General features: G+C 44.1%; 1 protein-coding gene across 1 annotated transcript in view; it reads right to left on the minus strand.

The window, feature by feature from the left end:
* Window positions 1-2,222: 2,222 nt before the first annotated feature.
* Window positions 2,223-19,853, minus strand: part of SUDS3 (SDS3 homolog, SIN3A corepressor complex component) — a 32,980-nt gene continuing 15,349 nt past the window's right edge. The window contains exons 7-12 of the mRNA XM_032876175.1: window positions 15,766-15,861; window positions 14,300-14,361; window positions 14,128-14,149; window positions 12,844-12,949; window positions 6,512-6,596; window positions 2,223-3,751 (exon numbers count right to left, since the gene is read on the minus strand). Coding sequence (XP_032732066.1) covers window positions 3,653-3,751; window positions 6,512-6,596; window positions 12,844-12,949; window positions 14,128-14,149; window positions 14,300-14,361; window positions 15,766-15,861 — 470 coding nt within the window. The 3' untranslated portion in view covers window positions 2,223-3,652. The remainder of the gene's footprint in view (window positions 3,752-6,511; window positions 6,597-12,843; window positions 12,950-14,127; window positions 14,150-14,299; window positions 14,362-15,765; window positions 15,862-19,853) is intronic.

The following is a 19,853-nucleotide window of genomic DNA, read 5'->3' on the forward strand; positions in this document are numbered from 1 at the left end:
AGTGCTCTAGAGTACCGAATGACAACATCCTCCTCAATCACACGAGTTTACCTTAAGGTTTTTCCCATCTAAGGTCAATTTTATTGCCTCAGTTTTTAATGAGATTGTTTCATCTTCACCAACAAGGAAAGAATACACCACATTTATGGGTCAACACTCCTAGACTGCTCTTTACAAAACTGAGAGCCTGTCTTTGACATCACTCCTTAACTTACTCTTCATAATAAGCAAATATCTAGCATATCCCTCCCCCTTTCCTGATTTCCTTTCCCCACAACTGGGGGAGGGGGGACCTAAAAGAAATGTCAATCATTTATCAAGTCAATGGATATAACACAGACTACATGCTGGTTTTCTCTTTGAAAGTTTATTGTTATTAAAAAAAAAAAAAACCTATACTTTTTACATTTTACATTCACCTCTCAGAACATTTAATGATACCAGTTAATGATGATATATAAAAAGCCCACCAGCTGCTTGAAATGGCTGCAAATTTTTACCATGTACTGATATTAAATTGGTTTGAACTCTTTGGAAAAATTGGTGTAACATTAAGTACCAAGATTTCAAATTCCCAGATTAGAAACAAGATTTTAAAGTCAGGAGGAAATTTAGTAAAAATTCAAGGCTAAAAGGAAATGTTAATGATAAAACAAATATACTGTAAAAAACAGGATTCCCCTCCATCCCCAAAGTCAGGTTAAAAAAAAAAAAAAAAAGAAAGAAAGAAAGAAACGAAACAAAACCAACCCAACCCCACCCCATCCCCAATATTTCTCTTAGAAAAGTCACCCAATCCTGAACACAGGGTCTCACACACAAACACAAGTAGCTTGATTTGCAGATCAGCCTCTGGGATCTTATACTGGACTCAGTTTGGAGTTTAAAGAAAAAAAAAAAAAATTAAGTTAGGTAGTTAGATATCCATAAAAACCGGTATCCAAACAAATGAAAACATCCTGGCTTTGGTATGGCTACGGAAATCTGGAAATAGTTCAAGAGGACACTGGCTTTGGAAGAGAGGGAGTCAGAGGGTAGGGAAGGCAACACAATGTCCCCAAGCAGAGGTAAAATAAATATTGCGACATATCCATAGCAAACACTGTGTATAATACCAACGCAGGTGCCTTAAACAAAACACACAAACAGGTTCTTGATCAGAATAACCCAAGTGCAATTTCTTAATCAGATTAACACCATGTACAGGTTCTTCATAAGAGTTGTCTAGACCAACCTTTTCCCAAGTCTTATCTGCAGGAAAGTTTGAATTTGGGGATATACATGGTACCCTAAGGTCTGGTGAGAAAGAAAGACCTTCTGGAATAAGAATGGCCACCTGGGGTTAAAGCCAGCCCCTTGTTAGTCCAGGAATCTCAAAATCTGTTTTTGCCCATCACAAAAGCACCTCCAACTCCTCAACAAGGGGGCTCTGCTACCCCTGGTCACCAAAGAGGCCTGCCAGAGGGGCCGTACTGCTGGCTTTTCATCTCTGGAGTGATAAAATAAAAAACTCGATCTTCTGGGATTAGGAGTACAATTTACTGTGCTGTGTCTCAAGTCTATTCCCCACTTGTGCCCATTCCCACAGTCATGATTAAGGATTGTGAGGATACTGAGGACCAGAAGGCAGTGATGTGGCCGAGGCCAGAGAAGAAGCCAAAGTGCCCATACTCTGGTCTTCCAATGAACAGTTACTTCACAAAAGCACAAATGTGCCACCAGAAAAGGCAAGAAAAAAAAAAAAAAAAAAAAAAGACAACTTCTTGCTTTGATGCTGAAATCTCCAGTAGTTATCAACACAAGCTTTTCCAAAAAAAAAAAAAAAAAACAAACTTTGGTGTACTGCTAGGAAGCCAAGTAAGACAATCATTCAAAAAAAACAAAAACAAAAAAAAAAAACAAACTCTGATGACCACACATACTGCAACTAAATTTCCATCACAGGGCACTAGTGGAGAACAGACAGCCACCTGCTTTTATGGGACGTTACACACACCACAGGGACAACGCAAGCAACAGAGGCCCTCCCGCAGAGCGAAGGCTGTCAAGAAGAAAGGAAAGATGAAGGCCCTGTTGACTGTGGACTTGGTTCACTCCGATAATCATCATCATAGGGGCTGAGGGCAGAGAAGCATGGAACACCCAGGCAACTCTAAACTGTTAAACACGGATCATTTACCTTATTCTCTAAAGGAGACTCCAACATGGGGACGTGCGGGGGTACGTTATAAATTAAAACAAAAACAAATCTGTACATGCCTCTACTGAGTCAGTAAGGTTTGGTCTCTATTGAAACCAGGACTTACAAGGTGATTTCGCTTGTCATCACGGCCCCCCAACTTGCTTTTGGGTGCATATATCAAGAAATGACACAAAGATAATCACCTGAGACCGAGGGCATGACATACCAAGATTTCCTAGGATGCATAAGGTCTACTAATTTCCCACAGAGATGCTAACCATTGCTCTAACTCCAAATTCTTTAAATATTCTACGGTGGCAGCTATGAACCAGAAAGCCCCATCTGCCAGTGAACCATCTCTCCAAGGCTGGAAATGAGCAGCAGAAGGCAAGGAGTGTGGGGAAGGTTGTTGCCCCCAGGCTTCCTTTGGTGAGTGGCAGCCGCAGCAGAGCTTCCTTTGTCTTCAGCCTGGGCCAGACCTCCTGGGAGGCTGGGGGCGCTGACAAGGTCCACAGGCTGGAAACAGTCCGTGTGCAGTGACGGCATCAGTGACAAGAGTGTGCAAATGGAATTATGAGTGAGAGTTCACAGATAACTGATGACTGCCCAGTCAGTTTCCCCTCCCCACCTACAATAGATAACCCAGATAATTGGTCGGCACGAGGTACTTCATCTCCTTACGGGCAGGAAACAGAAATGAATTAGAAATAAAAACTTCTGAAATGACCAGTTGCTCCAGCTTGAGCTAGAACAAATGTGTCTGCATAAACCACTTGCATTAAATAACATTTCAAATGCGGTACCTTCAGCACATTTGGAGCCTGAGATGCCCCCTCCCCCCAACCCCATTTCCTTCAGTGCACGTAGCCACCCAGGCAAATTTTTCTGTCGCTCAGCCAGTGGAATGGATGGCATACGCCAGATGTTACACAAGGCATTTATTTCTCAGAGAAGGCTGAGAGCCAGGAGAATTAATCTCCTTCTGCTAAGACCTCTGCCCCAAGCTTCTGGGGAAACAGTGAATTGGGCTCGACAAGGGAAAGAGCTACGTGATCCACTAATCAGATTCAAAACATGAAAATGCAATGTAGAGTGTACCCCTTCCTGGTAGAAAGACCTAAAGTCAATTAAAAAAAAGATATCCCTTCAAACTCAAAGGAGGCTTAAAAAAAAAAAAAAAAAAAGACAAAGTATAAGCCAAAAAAAAACCACAAAGAAATGAGTAAATTGAACTCGCAACACTCCCCAAAGCAAGAGTTCACGGTGACGGCTGGCCGGAAGAGGTCGAGGCAGGAAGGAGAAACGCAAAGACGGAAGCGCCTGCCACCACAGCCTCGCAGAATCCACGATAGTGCTCCCCAGTTTCCAAGGCCAAGGAGCAATTCCCGGGTTAAAAACTTTCTATTTGGAAGAAAACAAAACGAAAAACCACTCCAGAAAAAAGGTCAAGGGAAGAACACTGTAGAAAAGTCAAGCCGCTGACCTCCGGCGGATCACAAAGAGCCCGCGCTGAAGCTGGCCCAAGTAAATCCTCATCTTGGTGCTGTCACTTGTCTTCCGCACCCAGATCTGCAGGGGAGAAGGAAAGGGATGATGAGAGCAGCTAGAGCGAATACTGAGGAGCAAAATCTTCCAGAGCATCGAAACATCTGCAAGCATGAGGTGTGGGCGGAACCGTGGCAACCTCCTCTCAGGCTGTACCCCGCCACCCATCAGGAACCGTTTAGCATAGGGCAGGTGTCAGCCCCGGACCTCCTTTCTCCTTCCTTCTCTCTCCCTCACACCTCTGATTATGAAAATGGAGGGCACCGTGATCTCAGGTTCTATTTTTGCCTTGATCTTAAGGACATTCTTTTATTTGGTTTGATTATAGCACTATCGACATTCAAAATAAATGCATTCATGAATATAAACTTGCAATCAAGTTTGGAAATATTTTCCTTGCCTCAAGGGACTTCCATATCATAGTCTTTCACTACTCTGGTTTCCTGGCAATTAAGGCTAATGGTCATGGCAGAAAAGGAAGGGAAAAAAATAACAAGGAAAAAAAAAAAGCCCATGAGTGAGCGAAGGCCCAATTAGGAGCATCAGAAGGCTAAATCAGCTTAAGACAGCCCTTCCCTCCTGACCATATCCTTTTCCCACAGATGGTGTCAGATGTCTGACATTTCACAGGGCAGATGTATTCTTGCACAGAATGGAGAATGAACTCTGGCAGCAGGGGGACCGCCAGCGCGGGGCACTTAGTGTCGTCATCCCTGTGGCCAGGACTGGTAAGTGGGAAGCAGCTGCCTCCTCGGTCACCAGACACTGGTCACACCTTAGCTCAGTCACACCGCAGCCTTCTCATCTTCAGAACCACCTTACGATGTACCATCCTCACCCCATTTTATGGAAGACGAAGGCTGAGTCAACTTGTCCAATGTGAATTCTGATGCCTGCTCTCAAAACCCCTTGCTTGCTCTTATCCAATAACCTGGCCCCGACTCCTCATCTGTTCCTCGTCCGTTTAATTAATGTGCCAACAGATGGGGCCAGAAGCATGATTCTTTTAAGTTCAGCATCTCACCCACATATGCAAGTAGACGTCCATAGACCTATCTGCTCCCTCCCCCATTCAATTCTCATGTTTTAAAAAAGGTGTGTGTTCTCAGTCTCGTTTCAATTCCTTTAATGTGATTATTTAGCAACAGAGAGACTTCAAAGTCAAATACAGCGGTTTAAAAATAAAGACCTCACATGAAGCTGAGCCTCTAAGGACCTCGCAGAAGCACTTTAAACTGAAAAATGACCGCAAGAAGGGCTGAAATGGGGAGTCACCAATAGCCTCAGACTCACCCAACAAATGTCCCTGGAGTCAGGTTATGCCAAGGCCAACTGGCTCCAGGGTCACTTAGGATTTGACCTGAAAAATCAGCTGGAATACTTCCAAGAAGTGAGAAATGTTTTCCCTTTACCAGAGTCGCATGCCTTGGGTGCACTGAGGCCTCTCCCCTCCAGGTGACATGTCTCAGTGTCACCGTTTTCTTGTCAGACCTCCTTAACACTCTGTTATGTCAAAGGATGACAATCTTCAACAGAGAGAGAAAAAATATAACTTGCAGTTCTATTTTTCCTGAAAAATCTTGAGGTGTCACCGAGGAGGATGAGGCCAGGCACAAGGGCTCTGCTGTGAAGTCACAACAGCTCTTGCTGACAAACAGCAGGTCCCTCCATCAGATCCTGCTCTGCTCCTGACTTGGCCTGGGGTGACTCACAGACCCCAAGCCCACAGAGAAAGGACATTCACTTATCTGGAAGGCTCTTCCCTAACTTCTGAGTAAACAATCATTTTGCAAACTAGTCACATTTGAGGGCATTTTCAATTCAGGAAGCTAGGAGAATGGAAGAGGCTTAAGTTATTTCATAATCCAGTTTCATTAGATTTACTGTGCACTGGCATGAATAAGTTACAGAGGGGAGACACATAAAAATCAATTTCTTTGCAGACATTTGTGGACTGATAACAGATCAAGCCAATCAAGCTATTAAAGTTTTAAACTTTTTTAAAACTCCGAACAATACAAGTTACACACTGCTGACATTCCCCCTAACGAAGGGCCTGTCGGAGAACTCACTCGCCAGTCATCCTATCCTGGAGCATAACCCTCTGAGCTAACTTCGGAACCAGTTGCTACTCTACAGGAGAGACTCCAGAAAGCCAATACCTGAGGGCCAGAGCCTGGCAGCTCACTGCTGAGAGAGAGGCACAATAGGACATGCCAGATTGTAAAGACAGCAGACAAGGAGAAGTGTATGGCTCAGATCTAGCCAGCATGCATTTATTGAGCACTTACTGTGTGCCCACCCTGGGCCAGGTGTGTCATTAAATCCTCACAGCACAAAGCAAATCTCTTAGTACACACAAAAGCTCTAGAGAAATAACAAAGATGGAGTTTGCTCCACAAGCGAGTTCCATGTACACGGTGATCTTACAAAGCAGCAGGATTTGAACACACAGATACCACACAGACTTGCCTTGTTCTTTCCTGTAGTCTCCCTCAGTGGCTCCCGACTCAATTACTATACGTGGAGTTCACCAATACCACCAGGAACATACAAATCCACATTATGTTGGTAGTCAAGCAAAGTAAGGGGTTTTCAGGGATCTTTTTTGTCTCGGTGCAATTTCTGCCGGGAAGTGCTGACTGAGATCCTAACCCACATATGACACACGATTCCACTGTATGTTCTTGGTGGCACCTGCACTACAGTTTTGCTCTCACTTTTTTTTTTTTTTTTTTGCAGTACACTTTGCTCTCCTGAGGGAGTAGGGAGTTTGGCCCCTACCTCATTGGCTCCGACAGAGCTGATCACACAGCTCAGCTTCTGGTTGTCCTTTGACTCCAGATAGATGGCCTGGCTCTTGTGGTACCTGCCAAAAACATGACACAAGTTTATGTATGTGTTTAGTCACTTTATCAAGGTTAAGACTGACATGCAAAAAAAAAAAAAAAGCCATACATCTTTAATTTATAACTCGATGAGTCTGGGGATAAGTATATACACCCGTGAAATCATTACCACAATGAACATATCCATCTGCTCCCAAAAGTCTCCTCCTGCCCTCTTCAGCAGAATTATTTGTTGTTGTTTTTTCTTTTGTAGAAAGAACACTATGCGTAAGAGCTATGCTCTTAAATTCTAAATCAATAATACAGTATTGTTCACGGCACCAGTTTTTAAAAAGAAAAAAGGGAAGGAAAGAAAAACACCACCACAAAGAATATAATTAAGAGTCTTAATTTACATTTGAGGAAGAGTGTGGGTTTCAGATTTAGTTTGAAGGCCTCCATCCTTCGACTGGATCAGATGACCTCCTCACCTCCTCCTAATCTAAAGCGTATATTCCTTGGTCCCTCTGCAGTGGGAAAAAGGAGGCAGGGGAAAAGCTGGGAAGCTAACTCCATATTTACTTTTTATTTGGACTATACATCACAATTCAATCAAAAAGTAAATTACAATTTTTCAAAGTAAAACTTGTTCCTGCTTTTCACCCATCCCAAAACACTGGAGAAACTTGAGTGGACGAAATAAATAGAAGGGGTTTGAACGACAGACCTAGTATTTATTTTCAACATGTCCAAATTAAGTCATCCACACTAAGGTAGGCCAAATTCAAGTCTTTCTCTGGTCACTCATTCAGCAAATACTCATTCATCACTTACTGTGCGGCACTGAGGATGCTGGAGGTTGGAAGTGGACAGAGAACAGGACCACAAGGTCCCTGCGATCACACAGCTTCAAATACAGCAGCCGAGAAGAACACGGAGTATCATACCTGGGGAGCACTAACCAGGCGAGGTTCGGAGCGGCCGGGTGTGCACCGCAGGGGCTCTGATTTGGCCTGGCCAGTCGGGAGAGCTGCCTTGCATGGAGCAGACCAGACAGGCACTCCGTTTCCGCCCCAGTGGCCATCCTCTTGGCCTGTAGCACAGGATCACCTTCAACTGCTACAAGCTCAGGGATAAGGCCGAGGTTCAAAGTGAGGAAGCCAGGCCCAAAGCCCAAACGAGACAACAGCAGCTGCCACAGGATGAAGGAGCAGCTGCTGGACTGCAAGAGCTGGAAACAGGAGCCGAGCTGCTGCTGGCAGCCCTGGCCGGGGCCAGCCGCAGTCAGGCAGGAACATAACCTCTGGTTCATTCTGGCTGCACAGACCCACTAACTCATGTAAATTCTACCAAAATGCATCTCCCAGCAAAGTACTGCATTTTATCATTATTTCTGTAGGGGAAAAGGCAGACTGTTTCTGCTGGTGTAATGAAATAATCTACTGCCAGGACATCACAGTAAAGAGATGTACTTCACTCCCACAATAAGCTTTTTCCAATCTAGGTTCTAAGCACTCTTTAGCCTGCTACTTAGGAGCTGAAAACTCAGGTTTCCAACTCAATTTACTTCCTGAAAACACTGTTAAAAGAAATCGAATCATAAATGCAATTAGAACAGCGAGATTGGGTTAGACTCAGCTTTAAAGTTGCTTTTGGCCAGAGATCAGTTGGTAAACTGGGTCAGGGGACTTTCATTATGCTAAATGTGTAATATCGCAAGGTCTGAAGTATACAGTACATGAGGAAAGGCTGAATTAGTTCACAGCGTGACTCAAAAATTCCAGTTTCCCTCCCACATCTAAGCCAACTTTCTTATGTAAACACTAACATCTCGAGTGATGGTTCGAGTAAAATTACAAAGCGGGAGAACATCTGAAGTTATTCTATGGGGATTAGAGTTATTAAAGAGCTAAAGACACAAAGCATGCACATAGCCTCATGTCATTCTGAAAGTATTTCCCAAATACTTTAATAAAGAAAGGTCACAGTGTGGTAAAGGAGTATGTTACTAGTTTAGAGACATGCTCAGCATACTGCTAAGCAGAGGGGGGAAATCTATGCCCATTACGTTCCTGTGCTTGTAAAAAAACATATGCATGTTACGTGTGTATCACACACACAGAAAAAATTGGGTAAAGTTACGTAGTTAAGATGTATAATAAAACGTGTATTACAACTTTACGGAAATAGGAAATATAAATTAAGAACAGTATTCTTTCTATTGAATGGCTTTCTTTTCTCTGAATTAAGGTATTACTCATATTAAAAACTAAGTAAGTCATGGTTCTGAAAAATACCTAAATAACAAAGAAGGGTAAAGATAAAACCTCATGTTAAAATTAACATCTTAATGTCTTCAAGGACAAAAGTTAACTCTGGGAGACTAGTCAAACAATTCTCAGGAAATGTGCTGCATTTTACTTCAGATGTGTGCAGAACCCAAACCCCAACACCTTGGGCTGACCTTAAAATGAATACCAGAAATAAACAATGAGATCTCATCTATAACCACCCGCCAACCCCAGAAGTTGTCTGGGACCTGAGCATCTGGCCACCTCCCCAGTCTGCCTGCTTTGGGGTAACCAAATGGTGGTAGCTTGAATGTCCACCATTGGTCACCATCTGCTCCAGAGGAGAGCTGGTCTGTGTGTTTCCCAAAGCACCCCCCCTCCAAGCCAATGGACTCCCAGATCTTCCTGAACCAGAGTCTCACGCAACACACAACAGTCTTAGGGAATACAGGTTATCCCTGGATACCAAATCTATTCAACTATCTGAATTCTCTGGAAGAAGAAAAAAAAAATCCTCAAAAATCAGCACTCGTATTTTCAAGATGAAACTAAAACGTATAGGTCGACCCTCACATACAAATTTACTTTTTAATTGCTAAAGACTAATAAAAGAGGGAGAGAGAATTTAAAATAAATATAGACATAAAAACTGTTAAAAAGCACCAACAATAGAACTAAAAATGTACATTATCACTTTTGCCAATTAACCCATTTTATAAGCTGCAACTCATCTCAGATGGAAAAAAAAATACCTTTAAATAGCCTCAGAGAACAAGCCACAAAAATCGAACTGACTTTATTACTTTATTACTAATGGAAATCCTGACCTGGGAATCCGACAAATGAGCTCTTAGAGCTTTGCTTCTACTATTAAACCCAATGAACTAGAATCAACAGTAGTACTATTATGGAAGAAAGCAATTTCTTCAAAAGGTGGGTCAAAAAGGAGGGGGTAGGATTAATTTAATTTTGTATCCTACTGGGAATCCTGATATCAACGTTTTATTTCCCAAAAAAACCTGAATACCATGTTAAAGCTCTGGAACCTCAAGGGGTCCCAATGCCAGTTGTAAATATTCGCCGTTTAAGAGTCTTTGTCAGTTGAAGGCTGGAAGAAGTGGGGGGGCGGGGGGGCTTCATTCCTGATTCACATTAGCAGCCCAAGATTTAAAGTGAGGAGAGATAAACCAGTCTGCGAGCACCATCAGCTAGTTATTTTAAAATATCAGCTACTTTACTGGTACTATCTAAGAAGGGTCATTAGTCCAAATCAAAATGTGAGGAAAACTTACAGCAGGACATAAAATGCCTTAAAAACACTACCAGACCAAGGCAAAGAGAAGATGCTTATCTTTCAAAATGAAATGTAGCTTGGTAAGTGTTCATGCCAAGATGGGAAGCCTGAATCACACTCATTTTGCTGAAGTCATTTGAAACTCAATGAAACACGTTTCGCCAGAAGTACCATTGCACACAAATACTCCATCCCACCGGAGTGAGCATAAAGCGGTTCACTTGCTCTCTCAGCCACAGGCCGTGACTGGCAAAAAAGAAGGAAGAATGAAAGCCTCCCAGCTGACAGGACACTAAGATGAAACATCAAGTTGAGACTGGTGGGAGAGGAGGCCAGCTATGCAGTGGTCAGAGCGTGGGCCAGGACCCGCATGAACACCTTCCGTATGTGGCAGGAAAGGAGAGACACACCTTCCCACAAATGTGTCATCAACTCTGACTCCCAAGGCTAAAAGGAAAACCACAGAATACAGATGAAAACAACAGCTTCCATGCTCAACAATATGCAACTTGAAACTCACTGAAAAAGGAAAATGCTAAAGAGACCTTCTTTTCAGAATTTCTGCAGCCCCTATGAGAAAGACAGCGAAATTCACTCTAAATGCTCCGGAGATCTAGCACAGCAAACGTGACCACTCTATTTACATTATGAAACACCAGGCACCAGGGATCCCTTCTTTAGAAAAACAAGAATTTTCTCCTACTGCATTTTCACCCTCAAGACAAGTCTCAAAGTCTAAAAATTAAGCCTTAGAAAGAAGATCTGAAGCAACGCAACTACAAAATGAACATCATGTGAAATATCACATAGCTTTAAGACTCACAGATCCGTAAAAACGTTAGTGATAAATCTCATCATTTTTGAAGACGGCTCGTATGTGCGGGCTTGATCTTTAAAGGTTATTTGGTTTTCATTATTAGAAACATTTTTCATGTTCTTTTGCCCCCTCGGTGTGTTGCACTGTTAGACCCTGCCACCTAGTGGTGATTTGTTCTGATAAGCAAAGTCAAGAAACACTCACAGGCCCTTTTGAAGAAAGTGAAATAGTCAAATGAGAGGGGCAGAAGTCACGAAGATCAGGCTCACAGACAGAGGCAGGCTTCACCATCTCCGGGGTAATTAACTCAACTGTAACCGAATATTTTGGGGGGACGGATTTATTTCAGGGAAGACTAGATTTCTGAGCATTTCTACCAACTTCGGAAGGGTAATATTTTAAGGTAATAAACTAACAATCTTGGGGTTTTTCTTTTTTAACAAAGCTCAAACAATTCAAAAGAACTGTTACTCTAATTCTGGAACTTTAGGTTAACAGATTGAAACTCAAAAGATCATTAAAAATGATGGTGATCATAAATGAGAACTACAGTTCTGCAGTTACACAGTAACTGCAGATAAGCAGGCACCGTAAAAACAAGCGGAAATCCAGAATGCAAATGTGTCCACCATGACGTAAACTGCAGAGGGACAATGAATAAAAGAATAGGTCAGAATTAAAGGAGCTGTGACAAGGAGGTAGGACATGGGGCTTAACACCTAGCAGAATCTGGGGGTACAGAGCAGACAGTAATGTTTGCTGAATGAGTAAGTAAATGAGTTTCTAAGTCTAACATTGCTTGACCATTTCCTTCCCAATGGAAACGCTGGTGGTCTGAAGATTTTAAAGTGTTTTTATTCTCAAATATTTCTGGCATATTAAAAACCTAATGTAACATACCTATATAGTCGCATGCAACTAAGAATTAAAATTTTACAAAAAGCAGTTAAAAAAAACAAACAAACTAGTAATGTTTTAGGATTCAGTTTCCCCAAGTACGTTTCCTGGAATGCTCATATAGCAGGATGAAGCACCACAAAGGGTACCCTGGGTCAAATAAGTAATACCTGACTTCGCAGAAATACACAGCACACATGAGCCTAGCAGAGAACCCAAAGAGCACCTACAGCAAAGAAACTCTTTGGTTTAACTAGCATGGTCCTCCCCCAGACTCATCTGACCACAAAATGTTTTTTTCTACAGAACACCTATTAATTTTAGTGCGCAAAGGCAGAGTTAAGATAGAGAGAGACATAAACCCTGGCCTCAGTCTACAGGGGCAGCACCGAAGAGAGAAGCCTGCAAATTCTAGTATTATGCCAACAGCACGGAGAGAGGAGGGCTCCCATCACAAAGTGTGTTCAGGAAACACTGCCTTCAGAGACTGAATGAGTAGTATCGATCAAATGATTCCTGATGCATTTTTTAGTTTGTTTTTTTTTTTAAAGACTTTACTTATTAGAGAGATGGAGAGAGAGCACAAGTAGACAGAGCAGCAGGCAGTGGCAGAGGGAGAAGCAGGCTCCCTGCCGAGCAGGGAGCCTGATGCAGGGCTTGATCCCAGGACCCTGGGATCATGACCTGAGCCGAAGGCAGCCGCTTAACCAACCGAGCCACCCAGGTGCCCATTTTTTTTTTTTTTTTAAATGCAAGCTCTATGCCCAACATGAGGCTTGAACTCCTGACCTTGAAAGCAATAGTCACATGCTCCCCTGAGCTAGCCAGGCTCCCCTGTCCTAACTCACTTTGAAATGTTATTCCACTTCCGTACTATGTAAGCTAAGCAGCAGCCATGCTCAGGAACAATGAGACAGAGCCCCAGTGCTCTTTCCAAGGGGGTTCTTTTGAGACTCTTAACGAATCATCTGTGTTTTTCCATAACATACCATCTTTTATCATAGTACAGTTTCCCATCTTCTATTCGAGCTTCGAATCTCTGAGCTGGAGACTCTGACGGGGTGGCAGGTAAGTGTTCAGGAGAGGACGGGGATGCTGGAGGTACCAAAGATATGTCAATGATTAAACGTGTAACAATCGTGGACCCAACAACTAACATGCTTTAATTGAAATGCTATCAAAAAGTGGTAATAATCATGATCATTAAGTCCTTAGGGGTGTAAAGATGAGAACTCCACAAAATTCTTGTATATTACGCCTAACTTGCTGCTCAACCCAACCCCGTGAGGTAAGCAAGGCAAAGCTTAACCTCACTGAACAGAGGAGAAACCGGGGATACCGGCAGGCTAAGTGATTTGCCCACGTGACCACTGGAAGCCCAGAAAGGCAGGAATTAGGACAATCTCCTTAAAATTATTAATCCGAAGTCATTTTTTAAAACTGTTTATTACTAGGTAAAACAGACTATCATGTATGTACAGAGTCAAGCTAATATAGTGCTAATAAGTACAGTAGGTTCAAAGGATCTCAATTCACACAACTTCCGTAACACCTCCCCCCCACCCCCCACATCATGCCTTCAGAAACACGGGACCTCTCTGAGGACCACGGTGGCTCTCAGAAGGAAATTGTTCAGAGAAAAAAGGATCCTGTTTCCTTCCACAAGGCTTGGTGAGTAGACAGACATGTAAGTAATCCTGGTGCTTAAAACGTAACAATGCCTTGCCCATCCAGAATTCTGTTTTGCAGCCTAGCACTGACTCTCAAGTGCCACTCTGGAAGGAACCACTGTGAACCTGGGCCGTCCTCTTCTGTAAGCTGGGACTGTGAGTCCCTCACCAGAACCAGGCCACGAAGTGCCACAGGAACAGGGGCACCCAGCACTTAACTTCACAAGACAAGGAATACTGAAAAATCCTTCTGGTTTCATTTCCAGAAATGTAGGTGTGCTTAAATCTTATGCCTGATGCCTACACAGAAGAAAACCTTTACCAGCCTATCAATCAAATGTCTCTTTTACAAGAAATGAAGGAAAAAGTAAAAATAACTTTAATATAGCAGGGCTTTAAAAAAAAAAAAAAATCAGGGGAGGGGGCACCTAAGGTTCCCTTCAGTTTTCATGATGACTACTCTTAGACAAATGATGAGCATTTTTATTTTTGAAAATTGCAACAACTCCCTGTCGGGTATAAGCATGCTTTTCCCACAACATGATAAAAAAAAAAAAAAAAAAAAAAAAGAACTCAAAAAAACCAGCAACACTATGCACTTACCTGGTCTCTTGGGTGACTTAAGCTGTAGGAAGAACAACAAGAAATCTTAGTGCAGATCATTTCAGATGCAACACAAAGTGTCAAAGGTATCAAAACGATTTAACAAGTAACATGTGAAGGACACAAGCCTAAACTTTCAAATAAATTAAAAAAAAAAAAAATCAAACTGTACCTTATTTAACGTTCTCAGATCCTCCATGATCTGTTCGTCTGTTAACAAATAGTTTAGCTGGGGTGTTGAGAGTTAAAGGAACGTGTCTGAGAAGCATGGTTTCTAAGCAAGCAGAAATCAACAAAATGGTACCAGGTTTTTAGGATTCACAGTGTGATTCTGTCAGATGCGGTTTCTATAGCAGTTTGCCTCTCGGAAGCCGCTGATTCTACTAAATGTCGTGGTGCCCAGGTACATAAAAGAATGCACAAATTTCTTTCAAACATCTCTAAGTCATTCAGTAAGTCCCAGAATGAGAGCACAGGACACAGTACAAGGAGACCTTCCTCCTCAATTTATGAAGTGCTCTTGTTCCAAAGACCAGAAGCCTTGCACACGTGTGTGTATGCACACACACACACACATACACACAGAGGTGGGCTTATTCTTCCTACGTAACTTAAACCCTCAGTTGTGAAGACAAAGGAACCTGAAGTTAAACCCTCTCTTGGGAGAAGACAGCTGAATCATTTTGTATAAATGGCTACTTACTCTCTCCTCAAGAGAACAGAAAAAGAATTTTGTGATGTGTGTCCTGCTTCCCCCTCTCGTTTTTACGATTAAAGGCCTTTTTTATGTGACTGAAATCTCATTTGCTTTAATTTAACAACTTGTGTTCCACGGTCTTCGGGATATAGGTAATGGAGGTACAAAAGGCAGGTGTTACTGGCCTGGTTCTACAAGTAGAAAAATAAAGGCACATGAAATCTGAGGTCGCCTTAAATCTCCAAATGTTAAAACCAGGATGAACTTCCAGAAAAGTGCACTTCCAAATAACTGCTCTCTACAAACGCCGTCCATTAGAAGCAGTGGCAATCGAGATCCATAATAAAATGGCCATTCCCAGGGCGCCTGGGTGGCTCAATCAGTTAAGCAGCCGACTCTTTTTTTTTTTTTTTTTTTAAAGATTTTATTTATTTATTTGTCAGAGACAGAGGGAGAGAGAGAGCGAGCGAGCACAGGCAGACAGAGGCAGAGGGAGAAGCAGGCTCCCTGCCGAGCAAGGAGCCCGATGTGGGACTCGATCCCAGGACGCTGGGATCATGACCTGAGCCGAAGGCAGCCGCTTAACCAACTGAGCCACCCAGGCGTCCCAAGCAGCCGACTCTTTTGGGCTCTGGTCTGATCTTAGAGTCACGGGACTGAGCCCCACACTGGGCTCTATTCTTAGCAGGGAGCCTGCCTGGGATTCTCTCTCCCTGGCCCACTGCCCCTCCTGCTTGTGCTCATGTTTGCAAGCGCTCTCCCTCTCTCTCAAATAAATAAATCTTTTTAAAAAAATTGGCTATTCCTTAGCTCAGGGATAAATACACATGCCTGCCAACCACACACGATTTCCGTAGGACAATGGCCATGTATATTCTAGCAAATGGATAAGCAAAGGATTCAATAGTCTTAAGAAAAAAACCAGTTATGCAAATGGATATCAGGAGCGGGTTTTCTCCTCTTGTCTGGGATGGGGACAGGATCATTTGGTCGCCTCCGCAACTTTCTGGTCATGATGGGTTTCACTTCCATAGAATCTGTGGCAAGAATTGAATGGGTAAATCTATCCAACTCCCACTTGAAGTAAGAATCGCTGTACTGTAAGAAAAGCTGCCCCACAGCCACCCAATCAGAACTGTTTTAATGGGAACATCTGGTTCACACGGGGCCTAAGGCAGACACCCATATCAGATGTTCGGGTGAGGGCCTGTGTTTAGAAGACTCGGATTGGCTGGCCTAAGTGCTCGCCCCTCTCAGAAACGCTGCACAGTTGTGCAGTCTACCTGTGCAAGCAACTCTCCAGCATCCTGTAAACTAGGACCTTCCTCCTCTTCCCTCAAATTCAGAAGCCACAGAGTGGTAGGCTCTTGGGATCAGAAGGAACCTTTGGATCATCTAGGTCAACTAATTCCTGCTGTTCTCACGGAGGGAGGGACAACTGAAGCACACTCGTGCACAAGACCGAGAGGCCACTGGCCTCGGTGCCAACAGCTTTATAGGATGTGGTCATTTACAACCTTGGACTCTTTTGTTTTGTTTTATAACCTCTCGTAGCTACCTGTCAAGAATGATCTAATGAAGGCTCATAATAAAGTCTCTTCCATTCTTCTTGACTTCTCTCTGCAGTCTGCACTGTTGCTGACTCTCTTTGCCTTAAAATCTCTCCTCCCCAGCCGCCACTGCACAGAGCTCTCGTCTCCTGATCTGCTCCCTTAGGCTCCTTTCCGCTGGTGCCCACTGGAGTCCAGTCAGGTTTCAGCCTGTGTCCCAGTAAGCCTCTATCACCGATGCCAGCTGCCCCAACCTTCTGAATGGCAACCTATGCCCACTGACACCATCCATCCTGAATGACCCAAGTGACCACACTTCGTGTCTCACCTCCCAGGGCTGCCTCCTCTCCCATGTCTCGGGGGCATCTCATCTGTCCATCTTCCCCAGCCAGAACAGAATCTGTCATTGTGACTTATCATCTTCCTTCCCCGAAACGTCATAGTCACCCGATCATGGACAGTTTTGCTGTTAAACCACCTCTCAACTCCATCCCCTCCTCCTATCCTCACCTCCCACAGAGCAATCTCCCTAAGACACAAATCAGATCATTCTACACATCCCCCTTCTTATTCAATACTTTTATGGCTCACCACGCTCTACAGAAAATAGGCCAAGTCTCTCACCCAAGGTCACCTGCCTTACTATGTATGTCCTCAAGCCTTTACACACCGTCACCTCTGCCTGGCCCCCTCTTTTCTGCCCAGCATACTCCTACACAACATCCCTTGAGAGCCAGCTCAATGCTCCCTGTCCCATGATGGCTTCCAGAGTCACACCATCTTCCAAGCAACCAGCGCAAACCTCTGTACAAAGCTCTGGCTAGCAAGCCCCACGTTGTATGGGACATTTTCCCCCGAAATTCCTAAATTCCACCCCAGCACCTCACAATAGTTCAGGCACACAGTACGGGCTCTACGGAGTTTTCTGCAGAACAACTAGATGACGTCAAGCCTGACAGTATCATTCATTCATGACCATACGTACTATCAGCACAGCAGACAGAACAACCTTACGGAATTCAAGTGTAGCCCTTCCACCACAGCAAGGTGCACAATCTGTGAATATATAATAATCACATGTACGAAGTCAAAAGATACTTCTTTGTGTTGCTCTTATAAAGGGAAATGGGTAACAATGGTTTTTTTACCCCCTATCAGTGGAAGGTAAGTGATGAGAACCACAGACCTGATGAGTATTTGTAAAGGTATATGGGGGAGGGGCGCCTGGGAGGCTCAGTGGGTTAAAGCCTCTGCCTTCAGCTCAGGTCATGATTCCAGGGTCCTGGGATCGAGTCCCCCGCATCGGGCTCTCTGCTCAGCAGGGAGCCTGCTTCCTCCTCTCTCTGCCTGCCTCTCTGCCTACTTGTGACCTCTGTCAAATAAATAAATAAAAATCTTAAAAAAAAAAAGTATACAGGGGAGTGGGGGCATGAGGAAGTAGGACAAACACACTCACCCCTGAGAAAAAGTGAAGAGACAGTCATCCCCTCTACCAGCAATCTCTCGCCCTCAACCACGCTGGCACACTTCTCCACTAACTTACAGGCGGCAGTCGTGACTCCCTGCTGCAGCTGCGTGACCTAAGGCAGGCCACGTAAACACTTGTCTCAACTTTCTTCATAAAACAGAATTATCGGTAATGCTTCCCCCACAGGATGTTGGGAGGGTTACGGGAGCTGATACCAGTAAAGCCCTAAACACGATGCCTGGCGTAGCAAGAGTTCAATCAATGCTAGTTTTATCGCGTCTGCAGCCAAGAAAACACTATACAAAAATCCCTTTAAAAAGCCAAGGGGCAAACAGCTGAATGAAGTTACATACTTGACAAGTGACATCAGCTCTGAGGCTCTGCAACATTCACGCCTAATTCAGAAAACAAGGTGTGAAAGGAGCTCACCAAACCCGAAGACCACTAGAGAAAGAGCACCGAGCACGAGGACGTCATGGAATGTTCTAGTCACTGAAGACAATGGCCCAGTGTGCCCTGCCCTCTGGGCAGCCAAGTCTGGGGGGTGGGGAAGGTGGGCAATACTTGATAGGAAGTAAGCCAAGTAAAGGCACAGCTGAGAGAATGTGGGAGTAACGCAGTCTTACCATGGCCAATAAGCTCAGAAAATCATAGCTGCATCACTCATAGATCAGAATATATAATCGAATTCTTCTTAGGAAATAGTGAAAATTGATCCATTTTACTAGCCTAGTCACCACAATAACCTAATCAATTTTCATCCAAAAGACAACTTCAGCAGAAGGAAGGTGCTCTGAATAACACCTCTGAAATGTAATGGCCTGTCCCCACCACCATCCAGGAGAGTGGGGAGCAGGCCTGGCCATGGTCCACGTGGAAGATGTGACTTGTAGGGAAGACCGCCATATAAGTATCACAGCCCCAAACTACACAAATTACCTACTCCACTCACTTTGCTCCAACCTCCTGCGATTACATTTTTCACAGAGGGGAAAGGATATCGGACTACCTGGGTCTGAACCCACCTAGAAGTTCCACTTCTCACGAGAAGCAAGAGGCTGGCCTTCTGAGTCTATAATATCAACGTCCCTGGAGTTTGGCCAGCGAGAGTCCCAGTGGGCTCAATCTGGATCCACCACAAAAATCAAACTTCCGAGAGTAAAACCCCGACCTTGGAGCATGGCAGCCCTGGAGAAGGCACTTGAGCAGGAAGTCAGCTGGCCTCGCAGACAAGCCCAACACAACTGACTTACGTCAGAAAGCCTCTCAGAAAACCCAAGACCTTTTATGGGTCCAAGTGAACATCAACAGTGACCCAGCTGAGCACCCAACACACCAGAGGCAGGAGGAAGAGGAGACAGAACACTGAATGAGTGCTCCTCTCCCAACCACCTTGTCTACGTGACAATAGTGCAAGTCCTTCCTACTCTGCTCACCGGCGAGGCCAGCGGGAACGGCCTCCCGACAGACACAGGCACCCTCCAGGTAGCACGGGGCATGCTGGCTACGAAATGGGACGCAGGCTGCGCCAGTGCTGGGCAGAGCCATTAAAGCACCGTCCCTATGGAGACATATTCCCGATAACATTAATTACCTGCAATTACCATACAATTAGCACTTCCCTGCTGGCCTTGGGTTCCACACTTCTCTGGACCTAGTCATTCACTCCAACAGCTTATGGGCCTACGGCACATAAATGCAGTAAAAGCTTCACAAGAACATAGTTTAACTACTAAAACCAAACACTTGTTTAGCCACTGAAAAATACCAGCTACAGTGATTCAGAGGAGCATCCTTAAGAATGCTGGGGCACCAGGTGACTCAGTCAGTTGAGCATCCGACTCCTGGCTTCAGCTCAGGTCATATTTCAGGGTCCTGAGATCAGAGTCCTGAGCTGTGCTCCGCACTCAGCGGGGAGTCTGCTTGCGTTTCTCTCCCTCTGCTTCTCCCCACCCCTTCCAATGGTGGTTTGTGCTAATTAAAAAAAAAAAAAAAAAAAGCCACTGCAGTG

This window comes from Lontra canadensis, unplaced genomic scaffold (assembly GCF_010015895.1).
Source record: "Lontra canadensis isolate GAN:19392208 unplaced genomic scaffold, GSC_riverotter_1.0 scaffold58, whole genome shotgun sequence".
Lineage (NCBI taxonomy): Eukaryota > Metazoa > Chordata > Mammalia > Carnivora > Mustelidae > Lontra > Lontra canadensis.